This window comes from Bos indicus, chromosome 15 (genome assembly GCF_029378745.1).
Source record: "Bos indicus isolate NIAB-ARS_2022 breed Sahiwal x Tharparkar chromosome 15, NIAB-ARS_B.indTharparkar_mat_pri_1.0, whole genome shotgun sequence".
In the NCBI taxonomy this organism is placed as follows: Eukaryota; Metazoa; Chordata; class Mammalia; order Artiodactyla; family Bovidae; genus Bos; species Bos indicus.
In genome coordinates, this window is record NC_091774.1 from 66,724,773 (window position 1) to 66,742,565 (window position 17,793).

Here is a 17,793-nt window from a genome sequence, read left to right on the forward strand (position 1 = left end):
TCCATTCAGTTTGCGTTGAACTACCATTTGGCTCAGTTTGTTCCAATTAACACCTCAGGGCAGATTGCCTTTGATCTGAAATTTCTCACCTTTATGATATACACTTTACCATCTCAGTAAGCCAGAGTTTTGTTCCAAAGGTTTCTGTATTGCTGACGGTGTTAAATGAGAGTTTGATGTGTAAGGAAGACAGACGGAAGTGTGGGTCTCCCCGCATGGGGGACGGAAGAGACATGAATCTGGAGACGCTGTGTTCCAGGTCTGCTCGGAGTTTCACACCTGTCTCCTTTGCTAGTATTCTTACCACACAGCTCCTTCCCCTTTCTGCACAAAAGTCCAGGGAGAAATGGATTCCAACCACTCTCTATGGTGGTTGGAACAAAGGAAATATCCTGTCCTTTTGAAGCATATTTGTCTGAAATAGATCTATATTTTCCTCCATTCCTTCCCGCTAGAGTCTCCTTGCCTTCTTCTCTCTTTTCACTTTTCCAGCCAGTGAGATTTGAGGTGGCCAAGAATTTGTGCTTTTGGCCATGTCTGTTCCTTGTTCTGAATTCTGCTGTGTACTTTTCCTACTAGTTAACAACAATGATAATCAAAGATACCATTTTTTAAAGTTTTACTGTGCACAAGTGTTTTTTATATATTCCCTTTTAATCCTCATGTAAAGCTTATGATGGAGCTACTATCCTACTTGTAAAAGAGAAGAAATGAACACTCAGAAAGATTAACTTGCCCTGGATCACACAGCTAGTAGAAGCAGAGCTAGGATTTAAATCTAGTCTGGTTTCAGAGCTCATGCCCTCAGCCATGATGCGTACTATCTCCCAGGGGCCAGCCCATTTCTCTCTGTGACCCTGAATGAAAGGCATGAGGATTCACACTCACTTGTCAGAGCATCACTTTGATCACATTCCTCTAACCTGGGAGTTCTTACTTGCGTTGACGTTCAAATGTTACGGCCTCTGTGTTCTGCAGGCTACTTTTCCTCTCCTTAGCCTCTGTGACCGTAAAGGGCTATTTCTTCATCTCATCCTCACACAATGCCCCCTGAGGGTCAGCAGTAAAAGGAGTGCTTTTAGACTCCCTTGGGAGCAAGCAACCAAGCCTTCCTTTGACCTTGCAGAATCAGCTGCCTCTCACTTCTCAGTAGTCCCTCTTCAAATCCATGATACAGTTATACAGATGACAAGGATTCTTGGAGGGAGTGGAGGAACAGAAGTCCTGATATGTAGAACATGGATATTAACCACTGTGGAATCACCTTTTAAGAGGGTATCTTTAAAGCCCATAGTGATTTTTTTTTTTTTCCAAGCCAAAGGGGAAAAAAAAGCAATTTACACTTTTGGCAGCAATTTTCTGTCTTCTCTATGCTATTATGGGAGATCTTGTGTTTGCTCCCTCACAGATTGGCTCCTTCTCTACTCCTGCTGGAGCCTGCTGAGAAGTAATATATATTCAAGGAGAGGAGGCGGCAATAGGTTCTGCTGCCTTGAAAGCTGTTGTGTAGTGGGAGGAAGTCAGAGAGGGAAGGACCCTTAAACCCGTGTGTTCTGAGGATAAAGTAGCAAGATCAATATTAAATTTTCATTTGCTATCGAGATTTTCTCTGATTTTTTTTTTCTTTTAACTAAAAGGAAAATGGCATTTTAAATGGTAACAGCCATACTGAGGATTTCTGTAGAATTTTTCATCTCCAGAGCTGGCTCTTATTCAGGCAAAGAGCTCCCGCTGAGATCAGTGTGAATCTGACCATGCTGATTCTGTGATCCGACAAACAGTAGTTCTGAGGAAGCAGGAGCTCAGGGAGAGTCAGCAGACCCACCTTCTGTTCTTGGTAGGGGACAGACTGAGTGACCGTGGGCAAGTCATCTAACCTCTTTGTCTCTGTGTAGCTGGGTTTTATTGTCCTGTAAATACTAGCCCTTCTTTGCCCTACTCTGCCCCCAGTTTTTGGGAATATAGTGTGTGTAGGAATACAGTCATATATCAAATATGAAATGAAAATAATTGCTTATAGCAGATTATAGATTCTATAATTTGGTACGGTTTTTTCCTCTACATTTCTCAATTTTGTTTCTTTAAAAATTTTCTTGGTTCTATATACTAGGTACTCTTTCCCCCCACGCCCTAAAATAACAACTATATGCATGTCCTCAGATCTGGCATTTCTCTTCCTAATTACTTAGTTTGTAGAGATAAGAGGGCACTAAGTCAGTGATAGACTTAGGTATCTTTTATCCTCTGATGGTAAATTTGTGGTTTGGTATTTACATTGTCTTCATTTAAGAAGACCTAGGTGGAAGCCAAAGAAAATGGCTCTGATACTTGGGACATTGAGTGGAACTGTCAGGATTGCCTCTTATCCTCACGTGGGGCTCTAACATCTAAGTTGGTCTTCAGCACAGAGAGTGTCTTTGCTGTCACATTTCCCTCTTATGGAGCCTGAGCTGACTTAGTTTTCCTCTGCTGATGTGACTTGTTCATCCTCTCCTCACCCGGATGAAGGATGAAGCCATGCAAGGCATTGTACTGTCTATCTTTAATAAAAGCAGGCCTTCTTCCTAAAGTAATTGATTTTCATATATTTGCCTGTGAGAGCCACAGCTCTATTTTATTTTGTGCGTATTTGCCAATAACCAGAGAATCCATTCACAGCTGGAAAATTCAGCCAAGGTGACTCTAGCTTATTCTACCTACTTTACAGTGGGAATGCTAGCTAGGAGCAGCCTGCCTTTTTTTGGCTTCATAATGCTAAGAAAAAAAGGCCCAGGAGGAAGAGACCTGGATGTCACTTTTCATAGTGTGGTTTTGTGCTAAATCAACTTTGGTTTCCCATCCAGTGCGTACTTATGATGCTTGGCAGGCTTACCTTGTTTATATGCTTGACCTCAGAGCTCATCAGAATAACAGTCACTTTTAGGAGCTCTGTTCCCTTATCTCTTTAGCAAGTAAAATTGCAGAGGAGTTTTTTCATTCGTTTGTTCAGAAACATTTTCAATTGTCTACTCTGTTGCCAGGCCCCATGCTAGGCCTCAGAGATATGAAGATGAAGACAGACTTTGGCTCTGTATTTGAAGATCTCAAAGTCTGGTTCAAAAGAGAGAACTAAGTAAACAATTTTAATTTCACATGTAAGGGCAATATAGTAATTATAATATTATATTATATTAATTATATTATAAAAAAGCATTTATTGAATGCCAACCACATTGTTGATGCTGGGAAAGACTGAGGACTGGAGGAGAAAGGGGACGACGGAAGATGAGATGGTTGAATGGCATCACTAACTAAATGAACGTGAATTTGAGCCAACTCTGGGACTTGGTGGGGGACAGAGGACTCTGACTGCAGCGCTGCATCCAAGGGGTTGCAGAGAGTCAGACACGACTTAGCAGCTGAGCAACAGTAACATCAGTGACGCCATCCAACCGTCTCATCCTCTGCTGCCCCTCTCCTTTTGCCTGAGATCTTTCCCAGCATCAGGGTCTTTTCCAATGTATCAGAAAGTACTTTAAACATTTTTTTTAAATTTCTCACAACAGTCCTAATAAGTGGTTAATACATTATCTTCACTTCTCATCTGAATGAGAAAACCGAGTTGCAGAAAGGTTGTATGTACACTAACAAGGTCACTCAGCTGAAAAGTGGAAGAGCCAGTATTCAAATTCAAGTACTCTGATTTAAGACTGCGGGCTCTTGACCACTACAGTACAATGATTCTCTACAATAAAGATGTTGGATGTAGAATCAGGTACAACTAACTCAAAATAGAGAATCAGAAAAAATAGCGTTTGTGCTGGCTTTGAAGGATGGGTGTAGGGATTAGCTTTTCTAGACAGACAGGGTGGGAAGACCATGCAAGCACAGAGATCAGCCTTTCTGAAGGCTCAGAGGGATGTAAACTCTTGTGCTGTGTGGTAAAGGGTGAGTAACTGCATGACTGGCCTGAGGCAGGAGGTGGGACTAACGGGTGGCTGAGTCTCCCTTGTCCAGGGTCTTGTGTGCCATTTGAGGCACCAGATGATTTATACCGCTTCCTGTTGGCTTTGCCTCTTGAGTACAGCAATGCCCTCCCTATTCATAGAAGAAATGGATGGACTTTTGAATCGTAGGGGTCTCCTCCTCTAGTCATAGCTCATGAGTTGTTATGTGTAAATTGTTTGCTTTTTTTGTGCCTCAGTTTTTCCATCAAATTGCACATCTTAAGCTATACTGAAAGGACATGTAGTTTATGAAGCATTAAAAGTATTCTCCTTTTGGGTTTCTTCTTTATATAGAAAAGCAACTGAGATATAGTTGTAAAAGGAAATTGTTTGTTTTTATCTTATTTATACCTGTTTTGACAGCTCCCACCTTCCTCTAACTTAAAGCCAAATTTGGAGACTAGATACCTGGTTCCTTCTAAATTAATGGAGATAAGGAATACTAAAGCACCAGCATTTTCCGAACAGATTTAAGGCTCTAGATGTTTCTTAGAAGCTAGTCAAAGACCTAAATTGATGTCACAGGTATCCCTGAGTTAGATCCAGTGCTGAATAGTCTGGTTGGAGCCTAATTATCTTCTTCCTTGTTTAATCTTCATAAACATTTTGGACTGGCACTATGCCAGTGATAGGTGTTACGGAGTCACAAAACTCCAGTCTGTATTTTAAGAATAAGTAAATTTGATGTCCTTGGTTCTGCCCCCTCCTCACCCCTGGCAGCCGCAGCCAGATGTCGTTGGTGGTGTCTTTTTCATTTTAGGAGAAACCTGCTGGTCTCTAGCATCTTCTTACTACCTCTCAGTGAGAGGCAGGCAAGAGGTGAATAATTCTCTTTCCCCAATAACTTCCAAGGAGCCTTCCTTTTTCTGTAAGCTCTGCATGGCTGAACTGCATTCACCTCTTTACCCAGAAACCCACAGCAGGTGTCTGTACCAGATGCTGGGAGCAGAAGCTGGTGTGTTTTTTGTTTGGGGCTTTTTCTTTTCAAGATGGTATGAAGTTTTGGAGTCACTGCGTGCAGGTTTCTTTAAAACTAGAACTACAAGGAGGGAGCTTCAGAACATGCAGAAGGTGGCCAAAGGCTGAGCTAAGACTGGGACACCCTAAATGGTGACGTCTTTGCCAAGGAACAGTACTCTTGTGCCTGTCCTATTTGGGCCTGGGACCTAACTGTGAGTGGTGGTAGGTTCATTAAAAAAAAATAAAAATAAAAAGACTTCTTTAGCCAGAAGCAGGGGTATTAGGAAAGAAAAAGACTTCCTTACATAAATGCCTCATTCCCCCACTTCTTAGTACCACTACCAATTGTTCCCTGTAGGTTGTAATGTGGTTGTAAAACAGGAAAGTGTTTTGTTTCCTTGGCGAGTACATGCCTCCTTCCCCCCCTGGTTCTATCAATTCTATTTAAAGGAAAGTGAGACTGAGCGTGAGAAGAACAGTGCAGAGAGGGAGGAGCTGACAGAATTACAGAGAAGGTAGGCAAAGAAGCATTTCTCAGCTGTCCGTGGCTGCTAGATGCATCGGTTCAGATGCTGTGGGGCAGTGTACCATATTATCCTACTTCGAAGATACTGCCACTCAGACAAGGACCGGTTAAAACCGACCTAGCTGCCAACTTTGCCCTGACTTTCAGGGCTATTCAGGATTAGCACCTAAGCAGCTGTCATAGTGATACCTGCTTATGTGTTGTACCTAAAATAGGAGTCAGACCTACATATATTATTTCAAAGCTTTAAAAAAAAAAACCTCTGTTAAGTTTAGTTATTCCCATCCCCTTTTTACAGATGAAGAAATTGATATTACAAGAAGTTCTTAGGCAGTGGTCACACAGTTAGAAAGGATTAGAACCCAAATCTGTCAGGCTTAAAATTCTGTGCTTTTAACCTGCAGACTACATACTCTCATTCTCAGGAGATGGAAGATCCGTATCTTCCAACATCTTGGCTGGCAATAAGTAAAGTTAATGGATGGAATGGTGACAAGCCAACAGGGATTTGGCATTTTTATCAGAAAATGTTGTTTTCATTTTCTTTATTGAATGCCAACAGCAGTTTGTATGAGGCCGAAGTCGAGGTGGAACTTGCCAGGAAACTGCCTAAGGTGGAATGGACAGAAACTTCTCTCCCCAGACAGGTAAACATTAGTTTACTCCCTGGCTTTTGTGGAGCCAGCAACTGCCATCGCCTCTTCTGAAAGAGCCACTGTTCACCCGGTGGCAGGTGCAGGCCAACTGTTGCCATGACAACAGCAGGAGAGGCAAGCAGTTTAATTCCAGAACTGATAATTAACTGGGGGGTGGGGTGGAGGTGGGGAGAGAAATGGGGGGATAATTGTTTCAGGAGGGAAAACTTAGCAATTACCAGCAAGCTGCACAGATAAAAAGGCCAGGCACAGACGTCCCAGCCCAGCATGCTCCTGGAACTCAGCACTCATCCCTTCTGGTTAGGAATTTTTGATAAATGAAAATGAAGGGTTGAGTCCCCAGCCAATCAAGACTCTTTAAGTACCAAATAAGGAAAAAGGAAGTGATATAGGCTGTAAGAAAGAAATGCAGGGGGCCAGATAAATGACTACCCTAAATGACATCACCCAACCAGCAGCAATCCAGAAATGTTATCTAAACTCTGCAGGAGGAATTCATGCCTGGAGATAAAACAAGACCCACAAGGTGTACCCACTGTGAGCGTCTACTTCCGTGGATGGAATCTAGGAGAGTAGCTTATTTTTACAGAGGTGATGGACTTGTTAAGGTCATTGATCATCCTGGCTATTCATCTGTCAACTCCCCAGAGACCACAATAATGAACGTGAGCTAAGCATTCCACATGGATCATCTGTCTCATGTAATCCTTACAGCAGCCTGGGACAATGGTGCTGTTCTTATTCTCGTATCAGACTTACACATGTTCAGTGCTTTACCCAAGGTCACAGAGCTAGTAAAGCAATGTACTGAATCCTATTATCCTATTGATTTGTGTTTTTAAAGTAAAACCTATAGTACTCTGTGGGGATGTCATGGTCCCAATCTAGAGTAAAATCAGGCTTAAGTAGATACAAACAGTTTACAATAAAACGGACAATATTTTTTTTTCTAGTAGAATAAAGATAAGCTACAAAATAAAAATTACTAGATAAGCAGTGCTGGAGAATGTCCTGTCGTGGGTTTGAGATCTGTCAGACTCATGGTTCACAGATTAGCCCTGTGTCACAGATCGGCTCTGATCAGATGACCTAAGTGTGAGTCAGGATTTCTTCCAGACTTGTTCTGTGGCTCAGGGCAGGTTAAGGCTTGGATGAGGAGCTGACATTGCCCAATGCAAAGTAACTGTCCAAAACTCCTCTAAAGATAGATTTTCACCAAACTTCCATGCTTTATGTATTTTTCATGGGAAAAACGCCGTAGCGCATATAGCAAGACCTCCCTGTATCCCAGAGTACGTGTGTATAATGCACATACATGACATCCCAGAGTACATGTGTATAATGCACATACATGACGTGAGAGAGAGATAAATAAAGAGTTGGCAGGGGGGAGGGGAGAGGAGAGAGAGAGTGTATAATGCACATACATGACATGAGAGAGAAATAAATAAAGAGTTGGCAGGGGGGAGGGGAGAGGGAGAAAATGTGGGGAAGGGAGAGAGAAAGATTTTACTTTAAAACAGTGAGTCTCTGAAAGGAGAAACATGACGTTCATGCAGTACCTACAGCGCATTATTCCAGGTGTTGTTCTTTGGTGTGCAGAATATAGTTTTCAGCAAAGCATTCATGGTCCACATAGCCCTCAAAGAGCTTATAGTCTGAAATCTCAAGTAAAGACTGAAGAATGTAAATGGTATGTAATTTAAAAACACATCTTAAAGAAAGCCGTTAATTCTTCTCTTAAATCCTATTACAAGAACTAAAACTTGCCCAGTCCTTCTGGCTAGTAGGCAAATGTGTAAAAGATAGAATACAAGAGAGACTTAGATTGATAATCACTACTTAAAACAATGAGCTTCCCTTCAGTTTGTCAGAGGTTTGACAAACTAGTAAGTTGATGTTGCCTTTGCAAATGAAACAATATCAAAATTTGGGAGCTCGACTGACACAATAATTTTGCTGGAAAATGTAATTTTGTCTGCATAATGGAAGCAGGATTACTTCAAGGAGATCTCATTAATGTGCGTTCACCTACAAAAAGCAGTGTAACCTTTCTTATTAGATTATTGCAGGGTCATGATGCAAAAGGCAGTTGGAATAATTCTCAGTCTTTTGTTCTAAGAAAATAAATTAAGCACTGTCTAGGAGTCTAGATATAGAAATGGAAATCACTGAAGACAGAAAAACAACATAGTCACTCATTCTGAAATTTATATAACCTTTTTTTTTATTTCTGTAGGTTTCATTCCACTTACCATTTATTAAAATAAATTATATCCTATGTCTGTTATGTGCCAGGCAGTGCTAGATGTTGAAACTGTCATGGAAATCAAAAGCCAAAACAGTCCCTTTTTGCTTGGTGCTTACCTTATAGTAGTTGGTCTCTCCTCCCCATTTCAGAGCCATACATCTGTTCTCTGTTCAACTCTCCCCAGTCTTAAAGAATCAGCACCTTACTAAAAAGATGCTTGTCACGTGCAGTTATAAATGGAAATCCCCCAATCCTGGGCTTCCAAGTATATTAGACTGAACACTGATTGTCTGAGTTGTTGACTTAGTCTTTTAAACTAGGGTTCTAGGGTCCAGTAAGTCTGGCAAATGCCACTTGTTTACCCAGCTCTTGAAGTTCCCCAAGTACCATGGCATAGTAAAGGCTTTGAGCACTCCTATGAATAGTAAGACTGACTGACTTTGTTTCACCCAGCATTCCCAAACTTCTTGACCATAAGGATCTTTTATCCCCTATCACATAAATACCCTTTAGCACCAGTGTTCCTCAGCTGGAGGAATGTGGCTCATCGTCCACTAGATGTTAAGAACTGTTGCTGATGAATCGCCATCTCGAAAGAGAGTATAAGAGACGAAAGACAGTTGTAGTAGGAATCCACATCTCTTAGGTTGAAATCTTGTTGTATTTTTAAAAAACTAGGTCTTCTGAACCATTTCTCTACTATTATTAATTTATGTCCAATACAAATGGGAGTGTGGCTATCAGAGGTTCAAATAATGGAAACAGATACACCTTCCTGGGAAAAGAAAGTCTGAAGAGGGCCACTGGGAATTTTTTTAATTGACATGAAAATGAGACTTGGATGTCCGTGATTCCTTTCAAAAATAACTTATCTATCATAAATCAGTTTTTTGTTCTTCTGGTCTTAATAACATAATTCATTTCACTCTTAGCAATAAAAAAGTTGTAATTCCTACATATCCCAAGCACCCAGCATATCATGTAGTACAGAGCAGACTCTCACATACTGGTTGAGCGAATGACTGAAACAGACAGTGACACGGAACGTTACTAAATACAGTGCAATACGGAAAAGTGCCATTTTCCAGTTTTAGGTCAGTGTATAAAGTGAGTGCATCCCTTTGTCATATGATAGTGCCAGGCTTAATCACAAGTTGAGGGAACCAAGAAAATTTATATGTATAGAAGTATCTTTCAAGCTGTTACATGCTAGGTCTAAGGAGTTGTCCTGTTTGGTGTTTTGTTTTTTTTTTAACCAGTGATCATGGAGGTGCTCAGTATTCTGTGTGTTAGAAATTGCCCCAGTATGACCCGGCCCTAGTGCCAAGTGGATTATATACCAGGATTGCAGTATCCTGACTTAAAGAGAGGAAGGCCGTGAGACTAGGATGTCAGGTCTTTGATAGAACTTCTCTGTCCTTCATTTTGTCATCAGTCGTTTAGGGGCCATAGAGCACCCATTCTGTCTGTATTAATGATTGAGACAACATATGTGAATAATAGTATATAATAAATGCAAATAAGAAATGTCAATGAAGCTCCATGCCCTTCGAAGTATAAGCATGAAACAAGCAAAAGGATATAAGGATAAGCCTTTTCATAATACTATTTAAGACATAACCTGAGGTTCATATCTGAATTATTTAAACAGACATTTATCAGAAGTAACAAAAGAAACAGGTAGGTTACCTTTGATTCAGCACCTTTACAATTTACATGATATACACAGGTGGCTCAGCAATAAAGAATCTGCCTGCTGAACAGGAGACGTGGGTTTGCTTCCTGGCTTGGGAAGATCCCCTGCAGAAGGAAATGGCAACCCACTCCAGTACTCTTGCCCCAGAAAACTCCATAGACAAGGAGCCTTGTGGGATACAGTCCACAGGGTCACAAAAGAGTTGGACTCGACTTGGTGACTAAACAACAACATAGACATCTTATTTCCTTATTCAAACAAACCTGAGATGTAGTTTTGCTTACCCCCATGTTACACAGATGAGAAAGTTCAGTGACAGTAAGTGATCTGCTCAGGGTCGCCCAGCTAGAACTAGAGGCGCCTGGAGTCAGAACTTGCAGTGAGGTCTTCTTGTTCTCTGTCCTGTGCCTTTGCCCTCACAGCTGCTTTTGTTCAAAACATCGCTCTTGCTTTTCTCCTCCCTCTGCAGCGTGTTCTACCCTTGACTTCTCCTTCTCAGTAAATGGCATCATCATGTCTCAAGCCAGTAACCTAAGAGTAATACTCAGTATCTCTCTTTTCTTCACATTCCACATCCAAGTAATCAGTAAATTTTGTCAGATTTACCCTCCTCTATACATCACATCCAAGAACTTCTCTCCACCACCCACTCTCCATACTGGTCCAGGCCACATAATTTCTCTGCAGGCATTCTACTGGCATTCCCTTATGGCTACTCTTACTCATCTTTCCCCTCACTGTAACCACCCCCACCCGCTCCCGCCCAATCCATTCTGCACATAGATACTGAAATGTTCTCTTAGGATACAAAGGAGGTCATCTAATTATTTAGAATGCCCCAAGATGAAATATATCATGTCTGGAGTTTGCTTCAGAATCCCCTGGAGGAAGAGGACCTATAAAGTCACACAGGAGGGGGTTCTACCATCCTCACGCCTGCTGTTCCCCCCCGTGCTCACTGCAGCCACACAGCTCTCTCACTGTCCTTCAGACGGAGGGGACGGTCCTTCACTTCAGGGCCTTCATGCTTGGGTTCCCTTCTGCCTGGGTGTTCCTCCTCAGATCTTCACACGGCTCATTCCCTCTCGTTCTCTAAGCCTCTGATGAAATGTTGTCTCTTCGGACCTTCCTTCCCTGCTTTGGCTTTCTGCTATCCTTGTCACTATGTTAAAATGGATTATATATATGTAACTTATTTTTCCCCCCACTGGAAGTAAATGTCATGAGGGCAAAAGCTTTGTCTTTTTCACCACTGTTCTCTCAGTGTCTGGAAAGTGATAGGCACACAATTAATCTGAATAAATAGCTATGCAAAACCTGTTTTCGAAGTTGTGGAGAGAACTCTGGTTTGGAATAGGAAAACCTTAGATGCACTGGCTTATACTGTCAGTCTGTCACCTCGTGCAGGTCATTTACCTTCAGCCGTGGTTTGCAAATCTGCTTTTGTTATCCTCCAACAGCCTGTGAGTTTCTGAACAGTGGCAGCTGAACTTGGTTTTTCTTCATCTCAGTAGAAGCCATAGCAGGTCTGTTACACTATTCGCTAACTGTATACACGAGCAATACTTAGCCACGTTCCAGGCTTGGAAAATGACTGACTTGGACTCGTGAACCCTTGGCTATTCCTTAGATGATAATGATCATGGCCATAATAGCAAACACTGATATAAGGCCTTACCACGGGCCAGGCGCTGTTCTAAGAGTGTTACGTGTCATGATTTCATTTAATCCTTTTGATAGCCCCACAGGGGTAGAGGCTGCTCCTGGCCCCATTTTCCAGATGAGGACAATTAAGCACAGAAAGAGTACATAGTTTGCCCAAGGTCAGATAGCCAGTGAATGATTCAGAGCCAGGGTTTGAACCAAAGCCATCTGGCTGTGGAGTCTGTATTCTTAACCAGCTCTTTCTTCTGCCTTTGCAAATCCTCAGCGTAGGCTTACAGCAAGATAGATAGATAGATAAATAGATTATTTAGTAAATAAATATTTAAAAAAAAGTTCAGCTGGGTGCATCTGCGCTAAAGAAGGCTTCTAATCTAAGTATTCAAGGCTAGTTTCTTGGCTCTTTTCATTTAAAGCTGCACGTGTGCCCCGTCCGCTCTGTGTGAGCCTTCTGAGAAGGGTAGGGATGCAGCAGTGAGAGCTTTGCATGGAGTGAACTGTGCTGTCAGGACCGTGGAGAGACTCGGGTGGTGCTCTTTGCCTGTCCTTGGCGAGTGATGGGCTGCAGAGGTGCCTTCATGTCCGTGGCTGCCCTTTGAGCTGCGGACTTGTGTGCCTTGTGATGGTGAAGTTGGAGAACAGTGGCTGTCTGAGCCAGCAGTAGCACAGGCTGCTGTCTGGAAAAGCAGGGTGTGAACTCACATGTATCATTGTGAGATAGTTCCCTAAATAGGGGGGTTTTGTGCTGACTCTTGCTTTTCCAGCTGAAGCCTGGCTGTTTCCTCTTTCTTCTCTTAAAACAATCTTTCTAGAAGGCGTTTCCCTTCCTACCTGCCTTTGAGTGACAGGGCTGACATCTGGGAAAAAGGAGAAGTGATCTACTTCTTTACAAGTTACATCTCCATCAGCCTGAAAGTTGTTTAAAATTCAGTCTTTGCCTGTGGAGCTCTTGAGTCAAGGTGAGGAGTACTCAAGTCAGCCTTCTGACTCCATGAGAACTGGAAGTAAAGAGTGAACTCTTGTCCTGAATCAACCAGCATCAGTCAGTAAAGACATCTTTAGGACGGACTCTGCCGGCAACTAAGCGGAAATGGCAGAGGAGGATATATGTGTGTACTCCACTATTATATATAAATAAGGGACTTGCACATCGTGGACTTTGGTATCTGAGGGAGATCCTGGAATCAATTCCCCTGTGGATACGGAGGAATGATGTAATATATGAAATAATCAGACAGCTTTAAGATAAAACATTCATTAAAAACTGAGTGCGTGTTTTATACTCTATCACTTTAAGAGCTCAAAGAATCAATGTGATGCACTGGGTAAAGAATACAGGCTTTGGGGTCAGAGGTTCTGGTCAGAATTCCAACCTCATCACTACTAGCTATATAACCTTAGCCCCACTATTTCATTCCTTAGGCCTTGGTTTTCTCATCTGCCAAATAGAGATGATAACAGTATCTAAAGTTAAGATTAATGAGAGGATCAGTGAGATCATTCAGTTAAAAAAAAAAATCTTTTGAGTGCCAAATCTGAGCTAGGCACTGTTCTGAGTGCATGGGATATGGAAAAGGCCCCTGAAGTCTCAGTGGCAACAACAAGCCTTTACTTCTCTGACATACTGCATGTCCCCTGTGGATCAACTTTAGCTCTCTGCCCACTTCTCCTTCATTCCAAGACCAAGGCTAAAGAGCAGACCCCGTGTAGGACAGGCTGGCTGGCAAAGGGGAAAGAGCGGTGGCAAAATGGTGCAGCTCACCCCAGGAAAGCAGGGGCTCACTTTTGAGTCAAGCGACAGAGGGAGAGAAGAGTCCGGAAGGCTTGCAAGATGAGAATGTTTTTGCGGTGATTCAGATGAAAGAGCTTGAAGTTCTAGGCTTGGATTAGAAGAGTGGCCATGCAGAGAAACGAATAGGTGGGGGAAACATGGGATGGGGACTGGCGAGAACTTAGTGAGTGGCCGCATTTGAGAATAAAGGAGGAAGACGGAGCTCAGTCGGGAGCACTGGCTTCCAAGGTTTGCTCTGCCGCTACCCAGTTATGTAAACTCAGGCAGGTCATTGAACCATTCTGGGCTTTGAGTTCAACATTTATAAAATGAAAGGCCTGAGTTTGATGTGGCCCCTGAGGTTCCCTCTAGCTCTGTCCCTTTCTGGCTCTAAGACTCTGAAGTCTCTGTCTTAGGAGATCACAGACCACTGGGAGTGGTGCTCATGGGAAGGAAGGTTGGCTTAGAAGGTGTTATAGTGACTCCAGTTTGCATCTGTCTCAGCCCACTGGGTTGTGTGCCTTTCCTCTTTGATTTTGCTTAGAGCCCTCTTTCTTCTTGGCTTCATTTTGAATCCAAAAAGGAAATAGAATTTCTTTTTCATCTCCAAAGCGGGGTCCTTGGAAACACATAGCACCTTGAGGCCATGGGACTAATGTAGCCTTATGGACAGTGTTGCTCCAGCATCTTTTGGTATCCTGGCTTCTTTCTGTCCTTCAGCATATTTCATGTTATGATAGCACCTTCACAGGGTCAGCCTGGGAGTCTGTTTGAGAGGATCCTTATCCCCCCTGCCCCAGCCTGTCACATACCACACAGCCACAGAATCAGACATTTCTGCCACTCTTCTCCTTCTCAAGGGCATGCTTCAGCCTCTCTTATCCTGTACTCACTCTCTCCCTTGGGAAGAGGAGTAACTTGTCTGATTGGTGAGAGTCTGGCAGTTATTTGACCTCTCCTCTCAGTTGCACAGGGTTAATGTGTTAACAATCACTGCCCTGAGAAGACAGCATGGCCATGTCTTTCTCTCTTCTCTTTTGCTTTCTTCAATCACTGGGTTCAGGCAGGATGGACCTTCCTTGCTCTTTGCTCTCCATTGAAATAAGCAGACTAGGAGGAAATTGTCTCTTCTGGATGCAGATAGGTCTTTGTTCCAACTTCCACATCAATGACTAATTAAGTAAATTAAGTCACTCCTTCCCTGGAATTCAGATGTCTTTAATAATTTAGTGGGGCAGGGGGGGGTGGGGGGTGTCTTCCCTGGTAGCTCAGTTGGTAAAGAATCTGCCTGTAAAGTGGGAGACCTGGGTTCGATCCCTGAATTGGGAAGATCCCCTGGAGAAGGGATAGGCTACCCACTCCAGTATTCTGGCCTAGAGAATTCCATGGACTGTATAGTCCATGGGGTTGCAAAGAGTTGGACATGACTGAGCGACTTTCACTTTCACTAATTTAGTGGGAGAGGTGGCAGGAGGCACCTACTGTAGCTTTAGAAATCTCGGCACTGTATTAATTGGGTCTCCACTAACAAAACTAATACCTTGATCACAGTTTAGCTCCTGAAGCCTCTGCTCTCCTTGTTTGAAAGTGGAGAATACCGTGAACACGTGACAGCGTGGTCTTCAGCAGAACCCTTTCAGCATCACCTCACACTTGGTAGCGGCTTCTTGTCCCCTCCCTCAGCTTTGCACATAGGAAAATGCAGCTGTGAAAGAGGGTGCTGGCTTACTGTGCATCGTAAGAATTGCATCAAAGCTGACTTGCCATCAACCAGTGTCTGCCTGCCCTATAAACTTTGTTTCCAGGAAACTGGGTTCCCTCTTATATCCTGATATTTTTAGCCACTTCACCCAAAATGCTGGATTCAGTGCTCTTTTCATATGGTCATTTTAGTTAAATGACTACTTTGAAATGTCAGTATTAAATTAATGGTGCAGTCTAAGTTCCCAAAGATGAGAGTTGTACTTAATTGTTTGAGGTTTTTAACCTCCTTCCTATCTTCCGCTACAGCCAGTGTTTTGAAATACAACTTTTTAACAAGCAGGTGTTTAAATTCTGGCATGATTTTGGTACCTTTTTAAAAACTAAAATTACAGGCCAATTAAGTTGAAATGGTTAAACGCAATTTGCGTGCATAGTTGTAACCCCACTTGATTCTTTACAAAATTTTTAAAATCTTAATTATTGTTTCTAGGAAGTCTCCCAGGAGGCAAAGCTAATGAGCCTTGAATTACTCCATCAGTGTGTATGTCAGACACTGTGTGAGGCGCAACAGGGTTAGAGAATGAGCCACGGGCACTACTCTTAAAGCACGTGTAGTTCGACTGAGAAATGAAGCTCATGGGCAAAGAATTATAATACGCTGGTACAAGAACCCACATAGCGAGATGTGCTAAGTGCTGTGGGAAGCGGAATAAAAGGTGGCTAATTCTTCCTGGGGAATCAGGGAAGATTTCCCAGGTGTTGACCCATTTGAACCAGTGGCCTGAACTGAGCTATTCAACAGTAGGTTGATTGACAGAGACTAGAGAACGGGCATCGTAATTGTGCGTTCATGTGCTGGTAGTGACAAGGAATTTTGAACTGTGGCGCACGAGGGGAAAGTATGTACTATATCACTATTTAAGTCCTTTGTCAGCACCGTGCTCTATTTCATAAGAAGAGAGCTTTGCCAACATTTATCCTTCTGGTTTTAGAAAGAGCATAGGCATATGGAAATAAACTTGGCATATTTTGAGGAGCCATGATTTAGAGTTTTGAAGTTTCAATAGTTCATTCTCTTCTTCTCTTTCTCTGCCATCTAAAAGAAAGAGATTTAATTTCTTTTTAACTGTTTCCAATTTTTTAAAATTGTTCTCTGTTATAACTATGGCTCCTGTTTCTCATTGTATTAACCAGAGACTCTTTGATTGTAAGGAACAGAAATCTACCCCAACTAGTTCAGATAACACAGTGGGATATGGAAAAGATATGGTACATTTCTCACAGGACCCAATCAAAGGAAGTGTTTCTGTACCTGGTGGGCGTAAGCATGGAAAACAGTTAAGACCAAAAGTTGCTCTCGCAGTCTCTGCTCTTTCTTTCTCTCTTTCTTCTTCCTTCCTGCTTCACCCTCCACCCCACAGAGCAGACTTTCTGTCTGCTTTGTCTCTCCTCTTTCCCTATAATCTCAGCTTGTCCTGGCAGCACTCTGGTCCCTGCTATATAGCAGCTTTCTGATGCAGAATTCAACATTGCTTCACCACAGTCTTGAGAGAAAGTCTAGCCAGTTCATGTCTATTAATTAGCTACCCTTGAGTTAGGTGGTCCTGCCTGTCTCGTCAGTTACTGTAGAAGGCGGGTGAGGGTTGGGGGGTGAGGAGTCATGTGGCTTGTAGGGCTTTTCTTCCCCCAGGTAGGGACAGGACAGAAGGGTGAATTGAAAAAGGTAAGCAAAAATTGAACAATATTCTGCTGTGCGCCCCTAGAGAAGCAAACTGGTGTGTAATCAAAGATGACAATTTAATTTTTCTTAACAGTTTTTTTTATAGTTAGACAGCAGAGTGCCCTTAAGTGCCTGTACCTAGTATCTATTGCAGAACAATTTCATTTCTTATACACTTAGCATTTCACAGATAGACAGAAGGTGCACACTCAACCAACATGTGACTCCTAACAGCACCCCTGTTTCTCATTTGCTGTTGCCTCTTAAAGGTCAGGGTGTATGAGAAAAACCATGAATTTTAAGTCACATGGAGTTACTTCCATTTCTTGCTAATTTAGTGGCCATAAAGTAGTTCCAACCTCTTAGAATCTGTTTTCTGATTCACAAAATGAGGCTGACTTGAACCTCCCCAGCCACTCTAGACACTTGTGAGAAACATATGATAAACGCGTGTTGAATGATTTTGTGAATAGTAAAACACTATACTGATGAGTTCAGTTATTAATCGATTATGTTTGTGGGGGCAACAAAGATAGTTTTTTTGGTTGATATTCAGCATGAGTTACTGAGGGATTAGACCCTCTGGCATCTGCTCATCTAAGGCAGGGCATGCGTGGTTTTCGGCAGGACTTGTAAACACACCAGGTTTCTGCTTTTCCACCTCTCTGGGCTGTTGTCGCACACTTGGAGTTCCTCGGATGAAAGGGATAATGGAAGCTCACAGGTGCACTGCTCCTCCATCAGCGTGCACGTCATCGTGACTCCTGTTCACGACAGGGAGCCTTCTGCTTTGCTCATTTGTGAGCTGGAACTATTTTAATCATCGTAATGGTATTAAGTGGGCTGTTATCTGGGTGCTTC

The 17,793-nt window shown here is 42.6% G+C and overlaps 1 protein-coding gene across 4 annotated transcripts in view; it reads left to right on the forward strand.

Moving 5' to 3' along the window:
* Window positions 1–17,793, forward strand: part of TRIM44 (tripartite motif containing 44) — a 113,972-nt gene that overhangs the window by 60,502 nt on the left and 35,677 nt on the right. For 2 of the 4 annotated variants that reach the window (XM_070804043.1, XM_070804042.1), the window contains one exon: window positions 6,035–6,119. The exons of the other annotated variants lie outside the window; for them this stretch is intronic. In XM_070804043.1, the coding sequence (XP_070660144.1) occupies window positions 6,035–6,119 (85 nt within the window). The remainder of the gene's footprint in view (window positions 1–6,034; window positions 6,120–17,793) is intronic. 4 annotated transcript variants of the gene reach the window in all.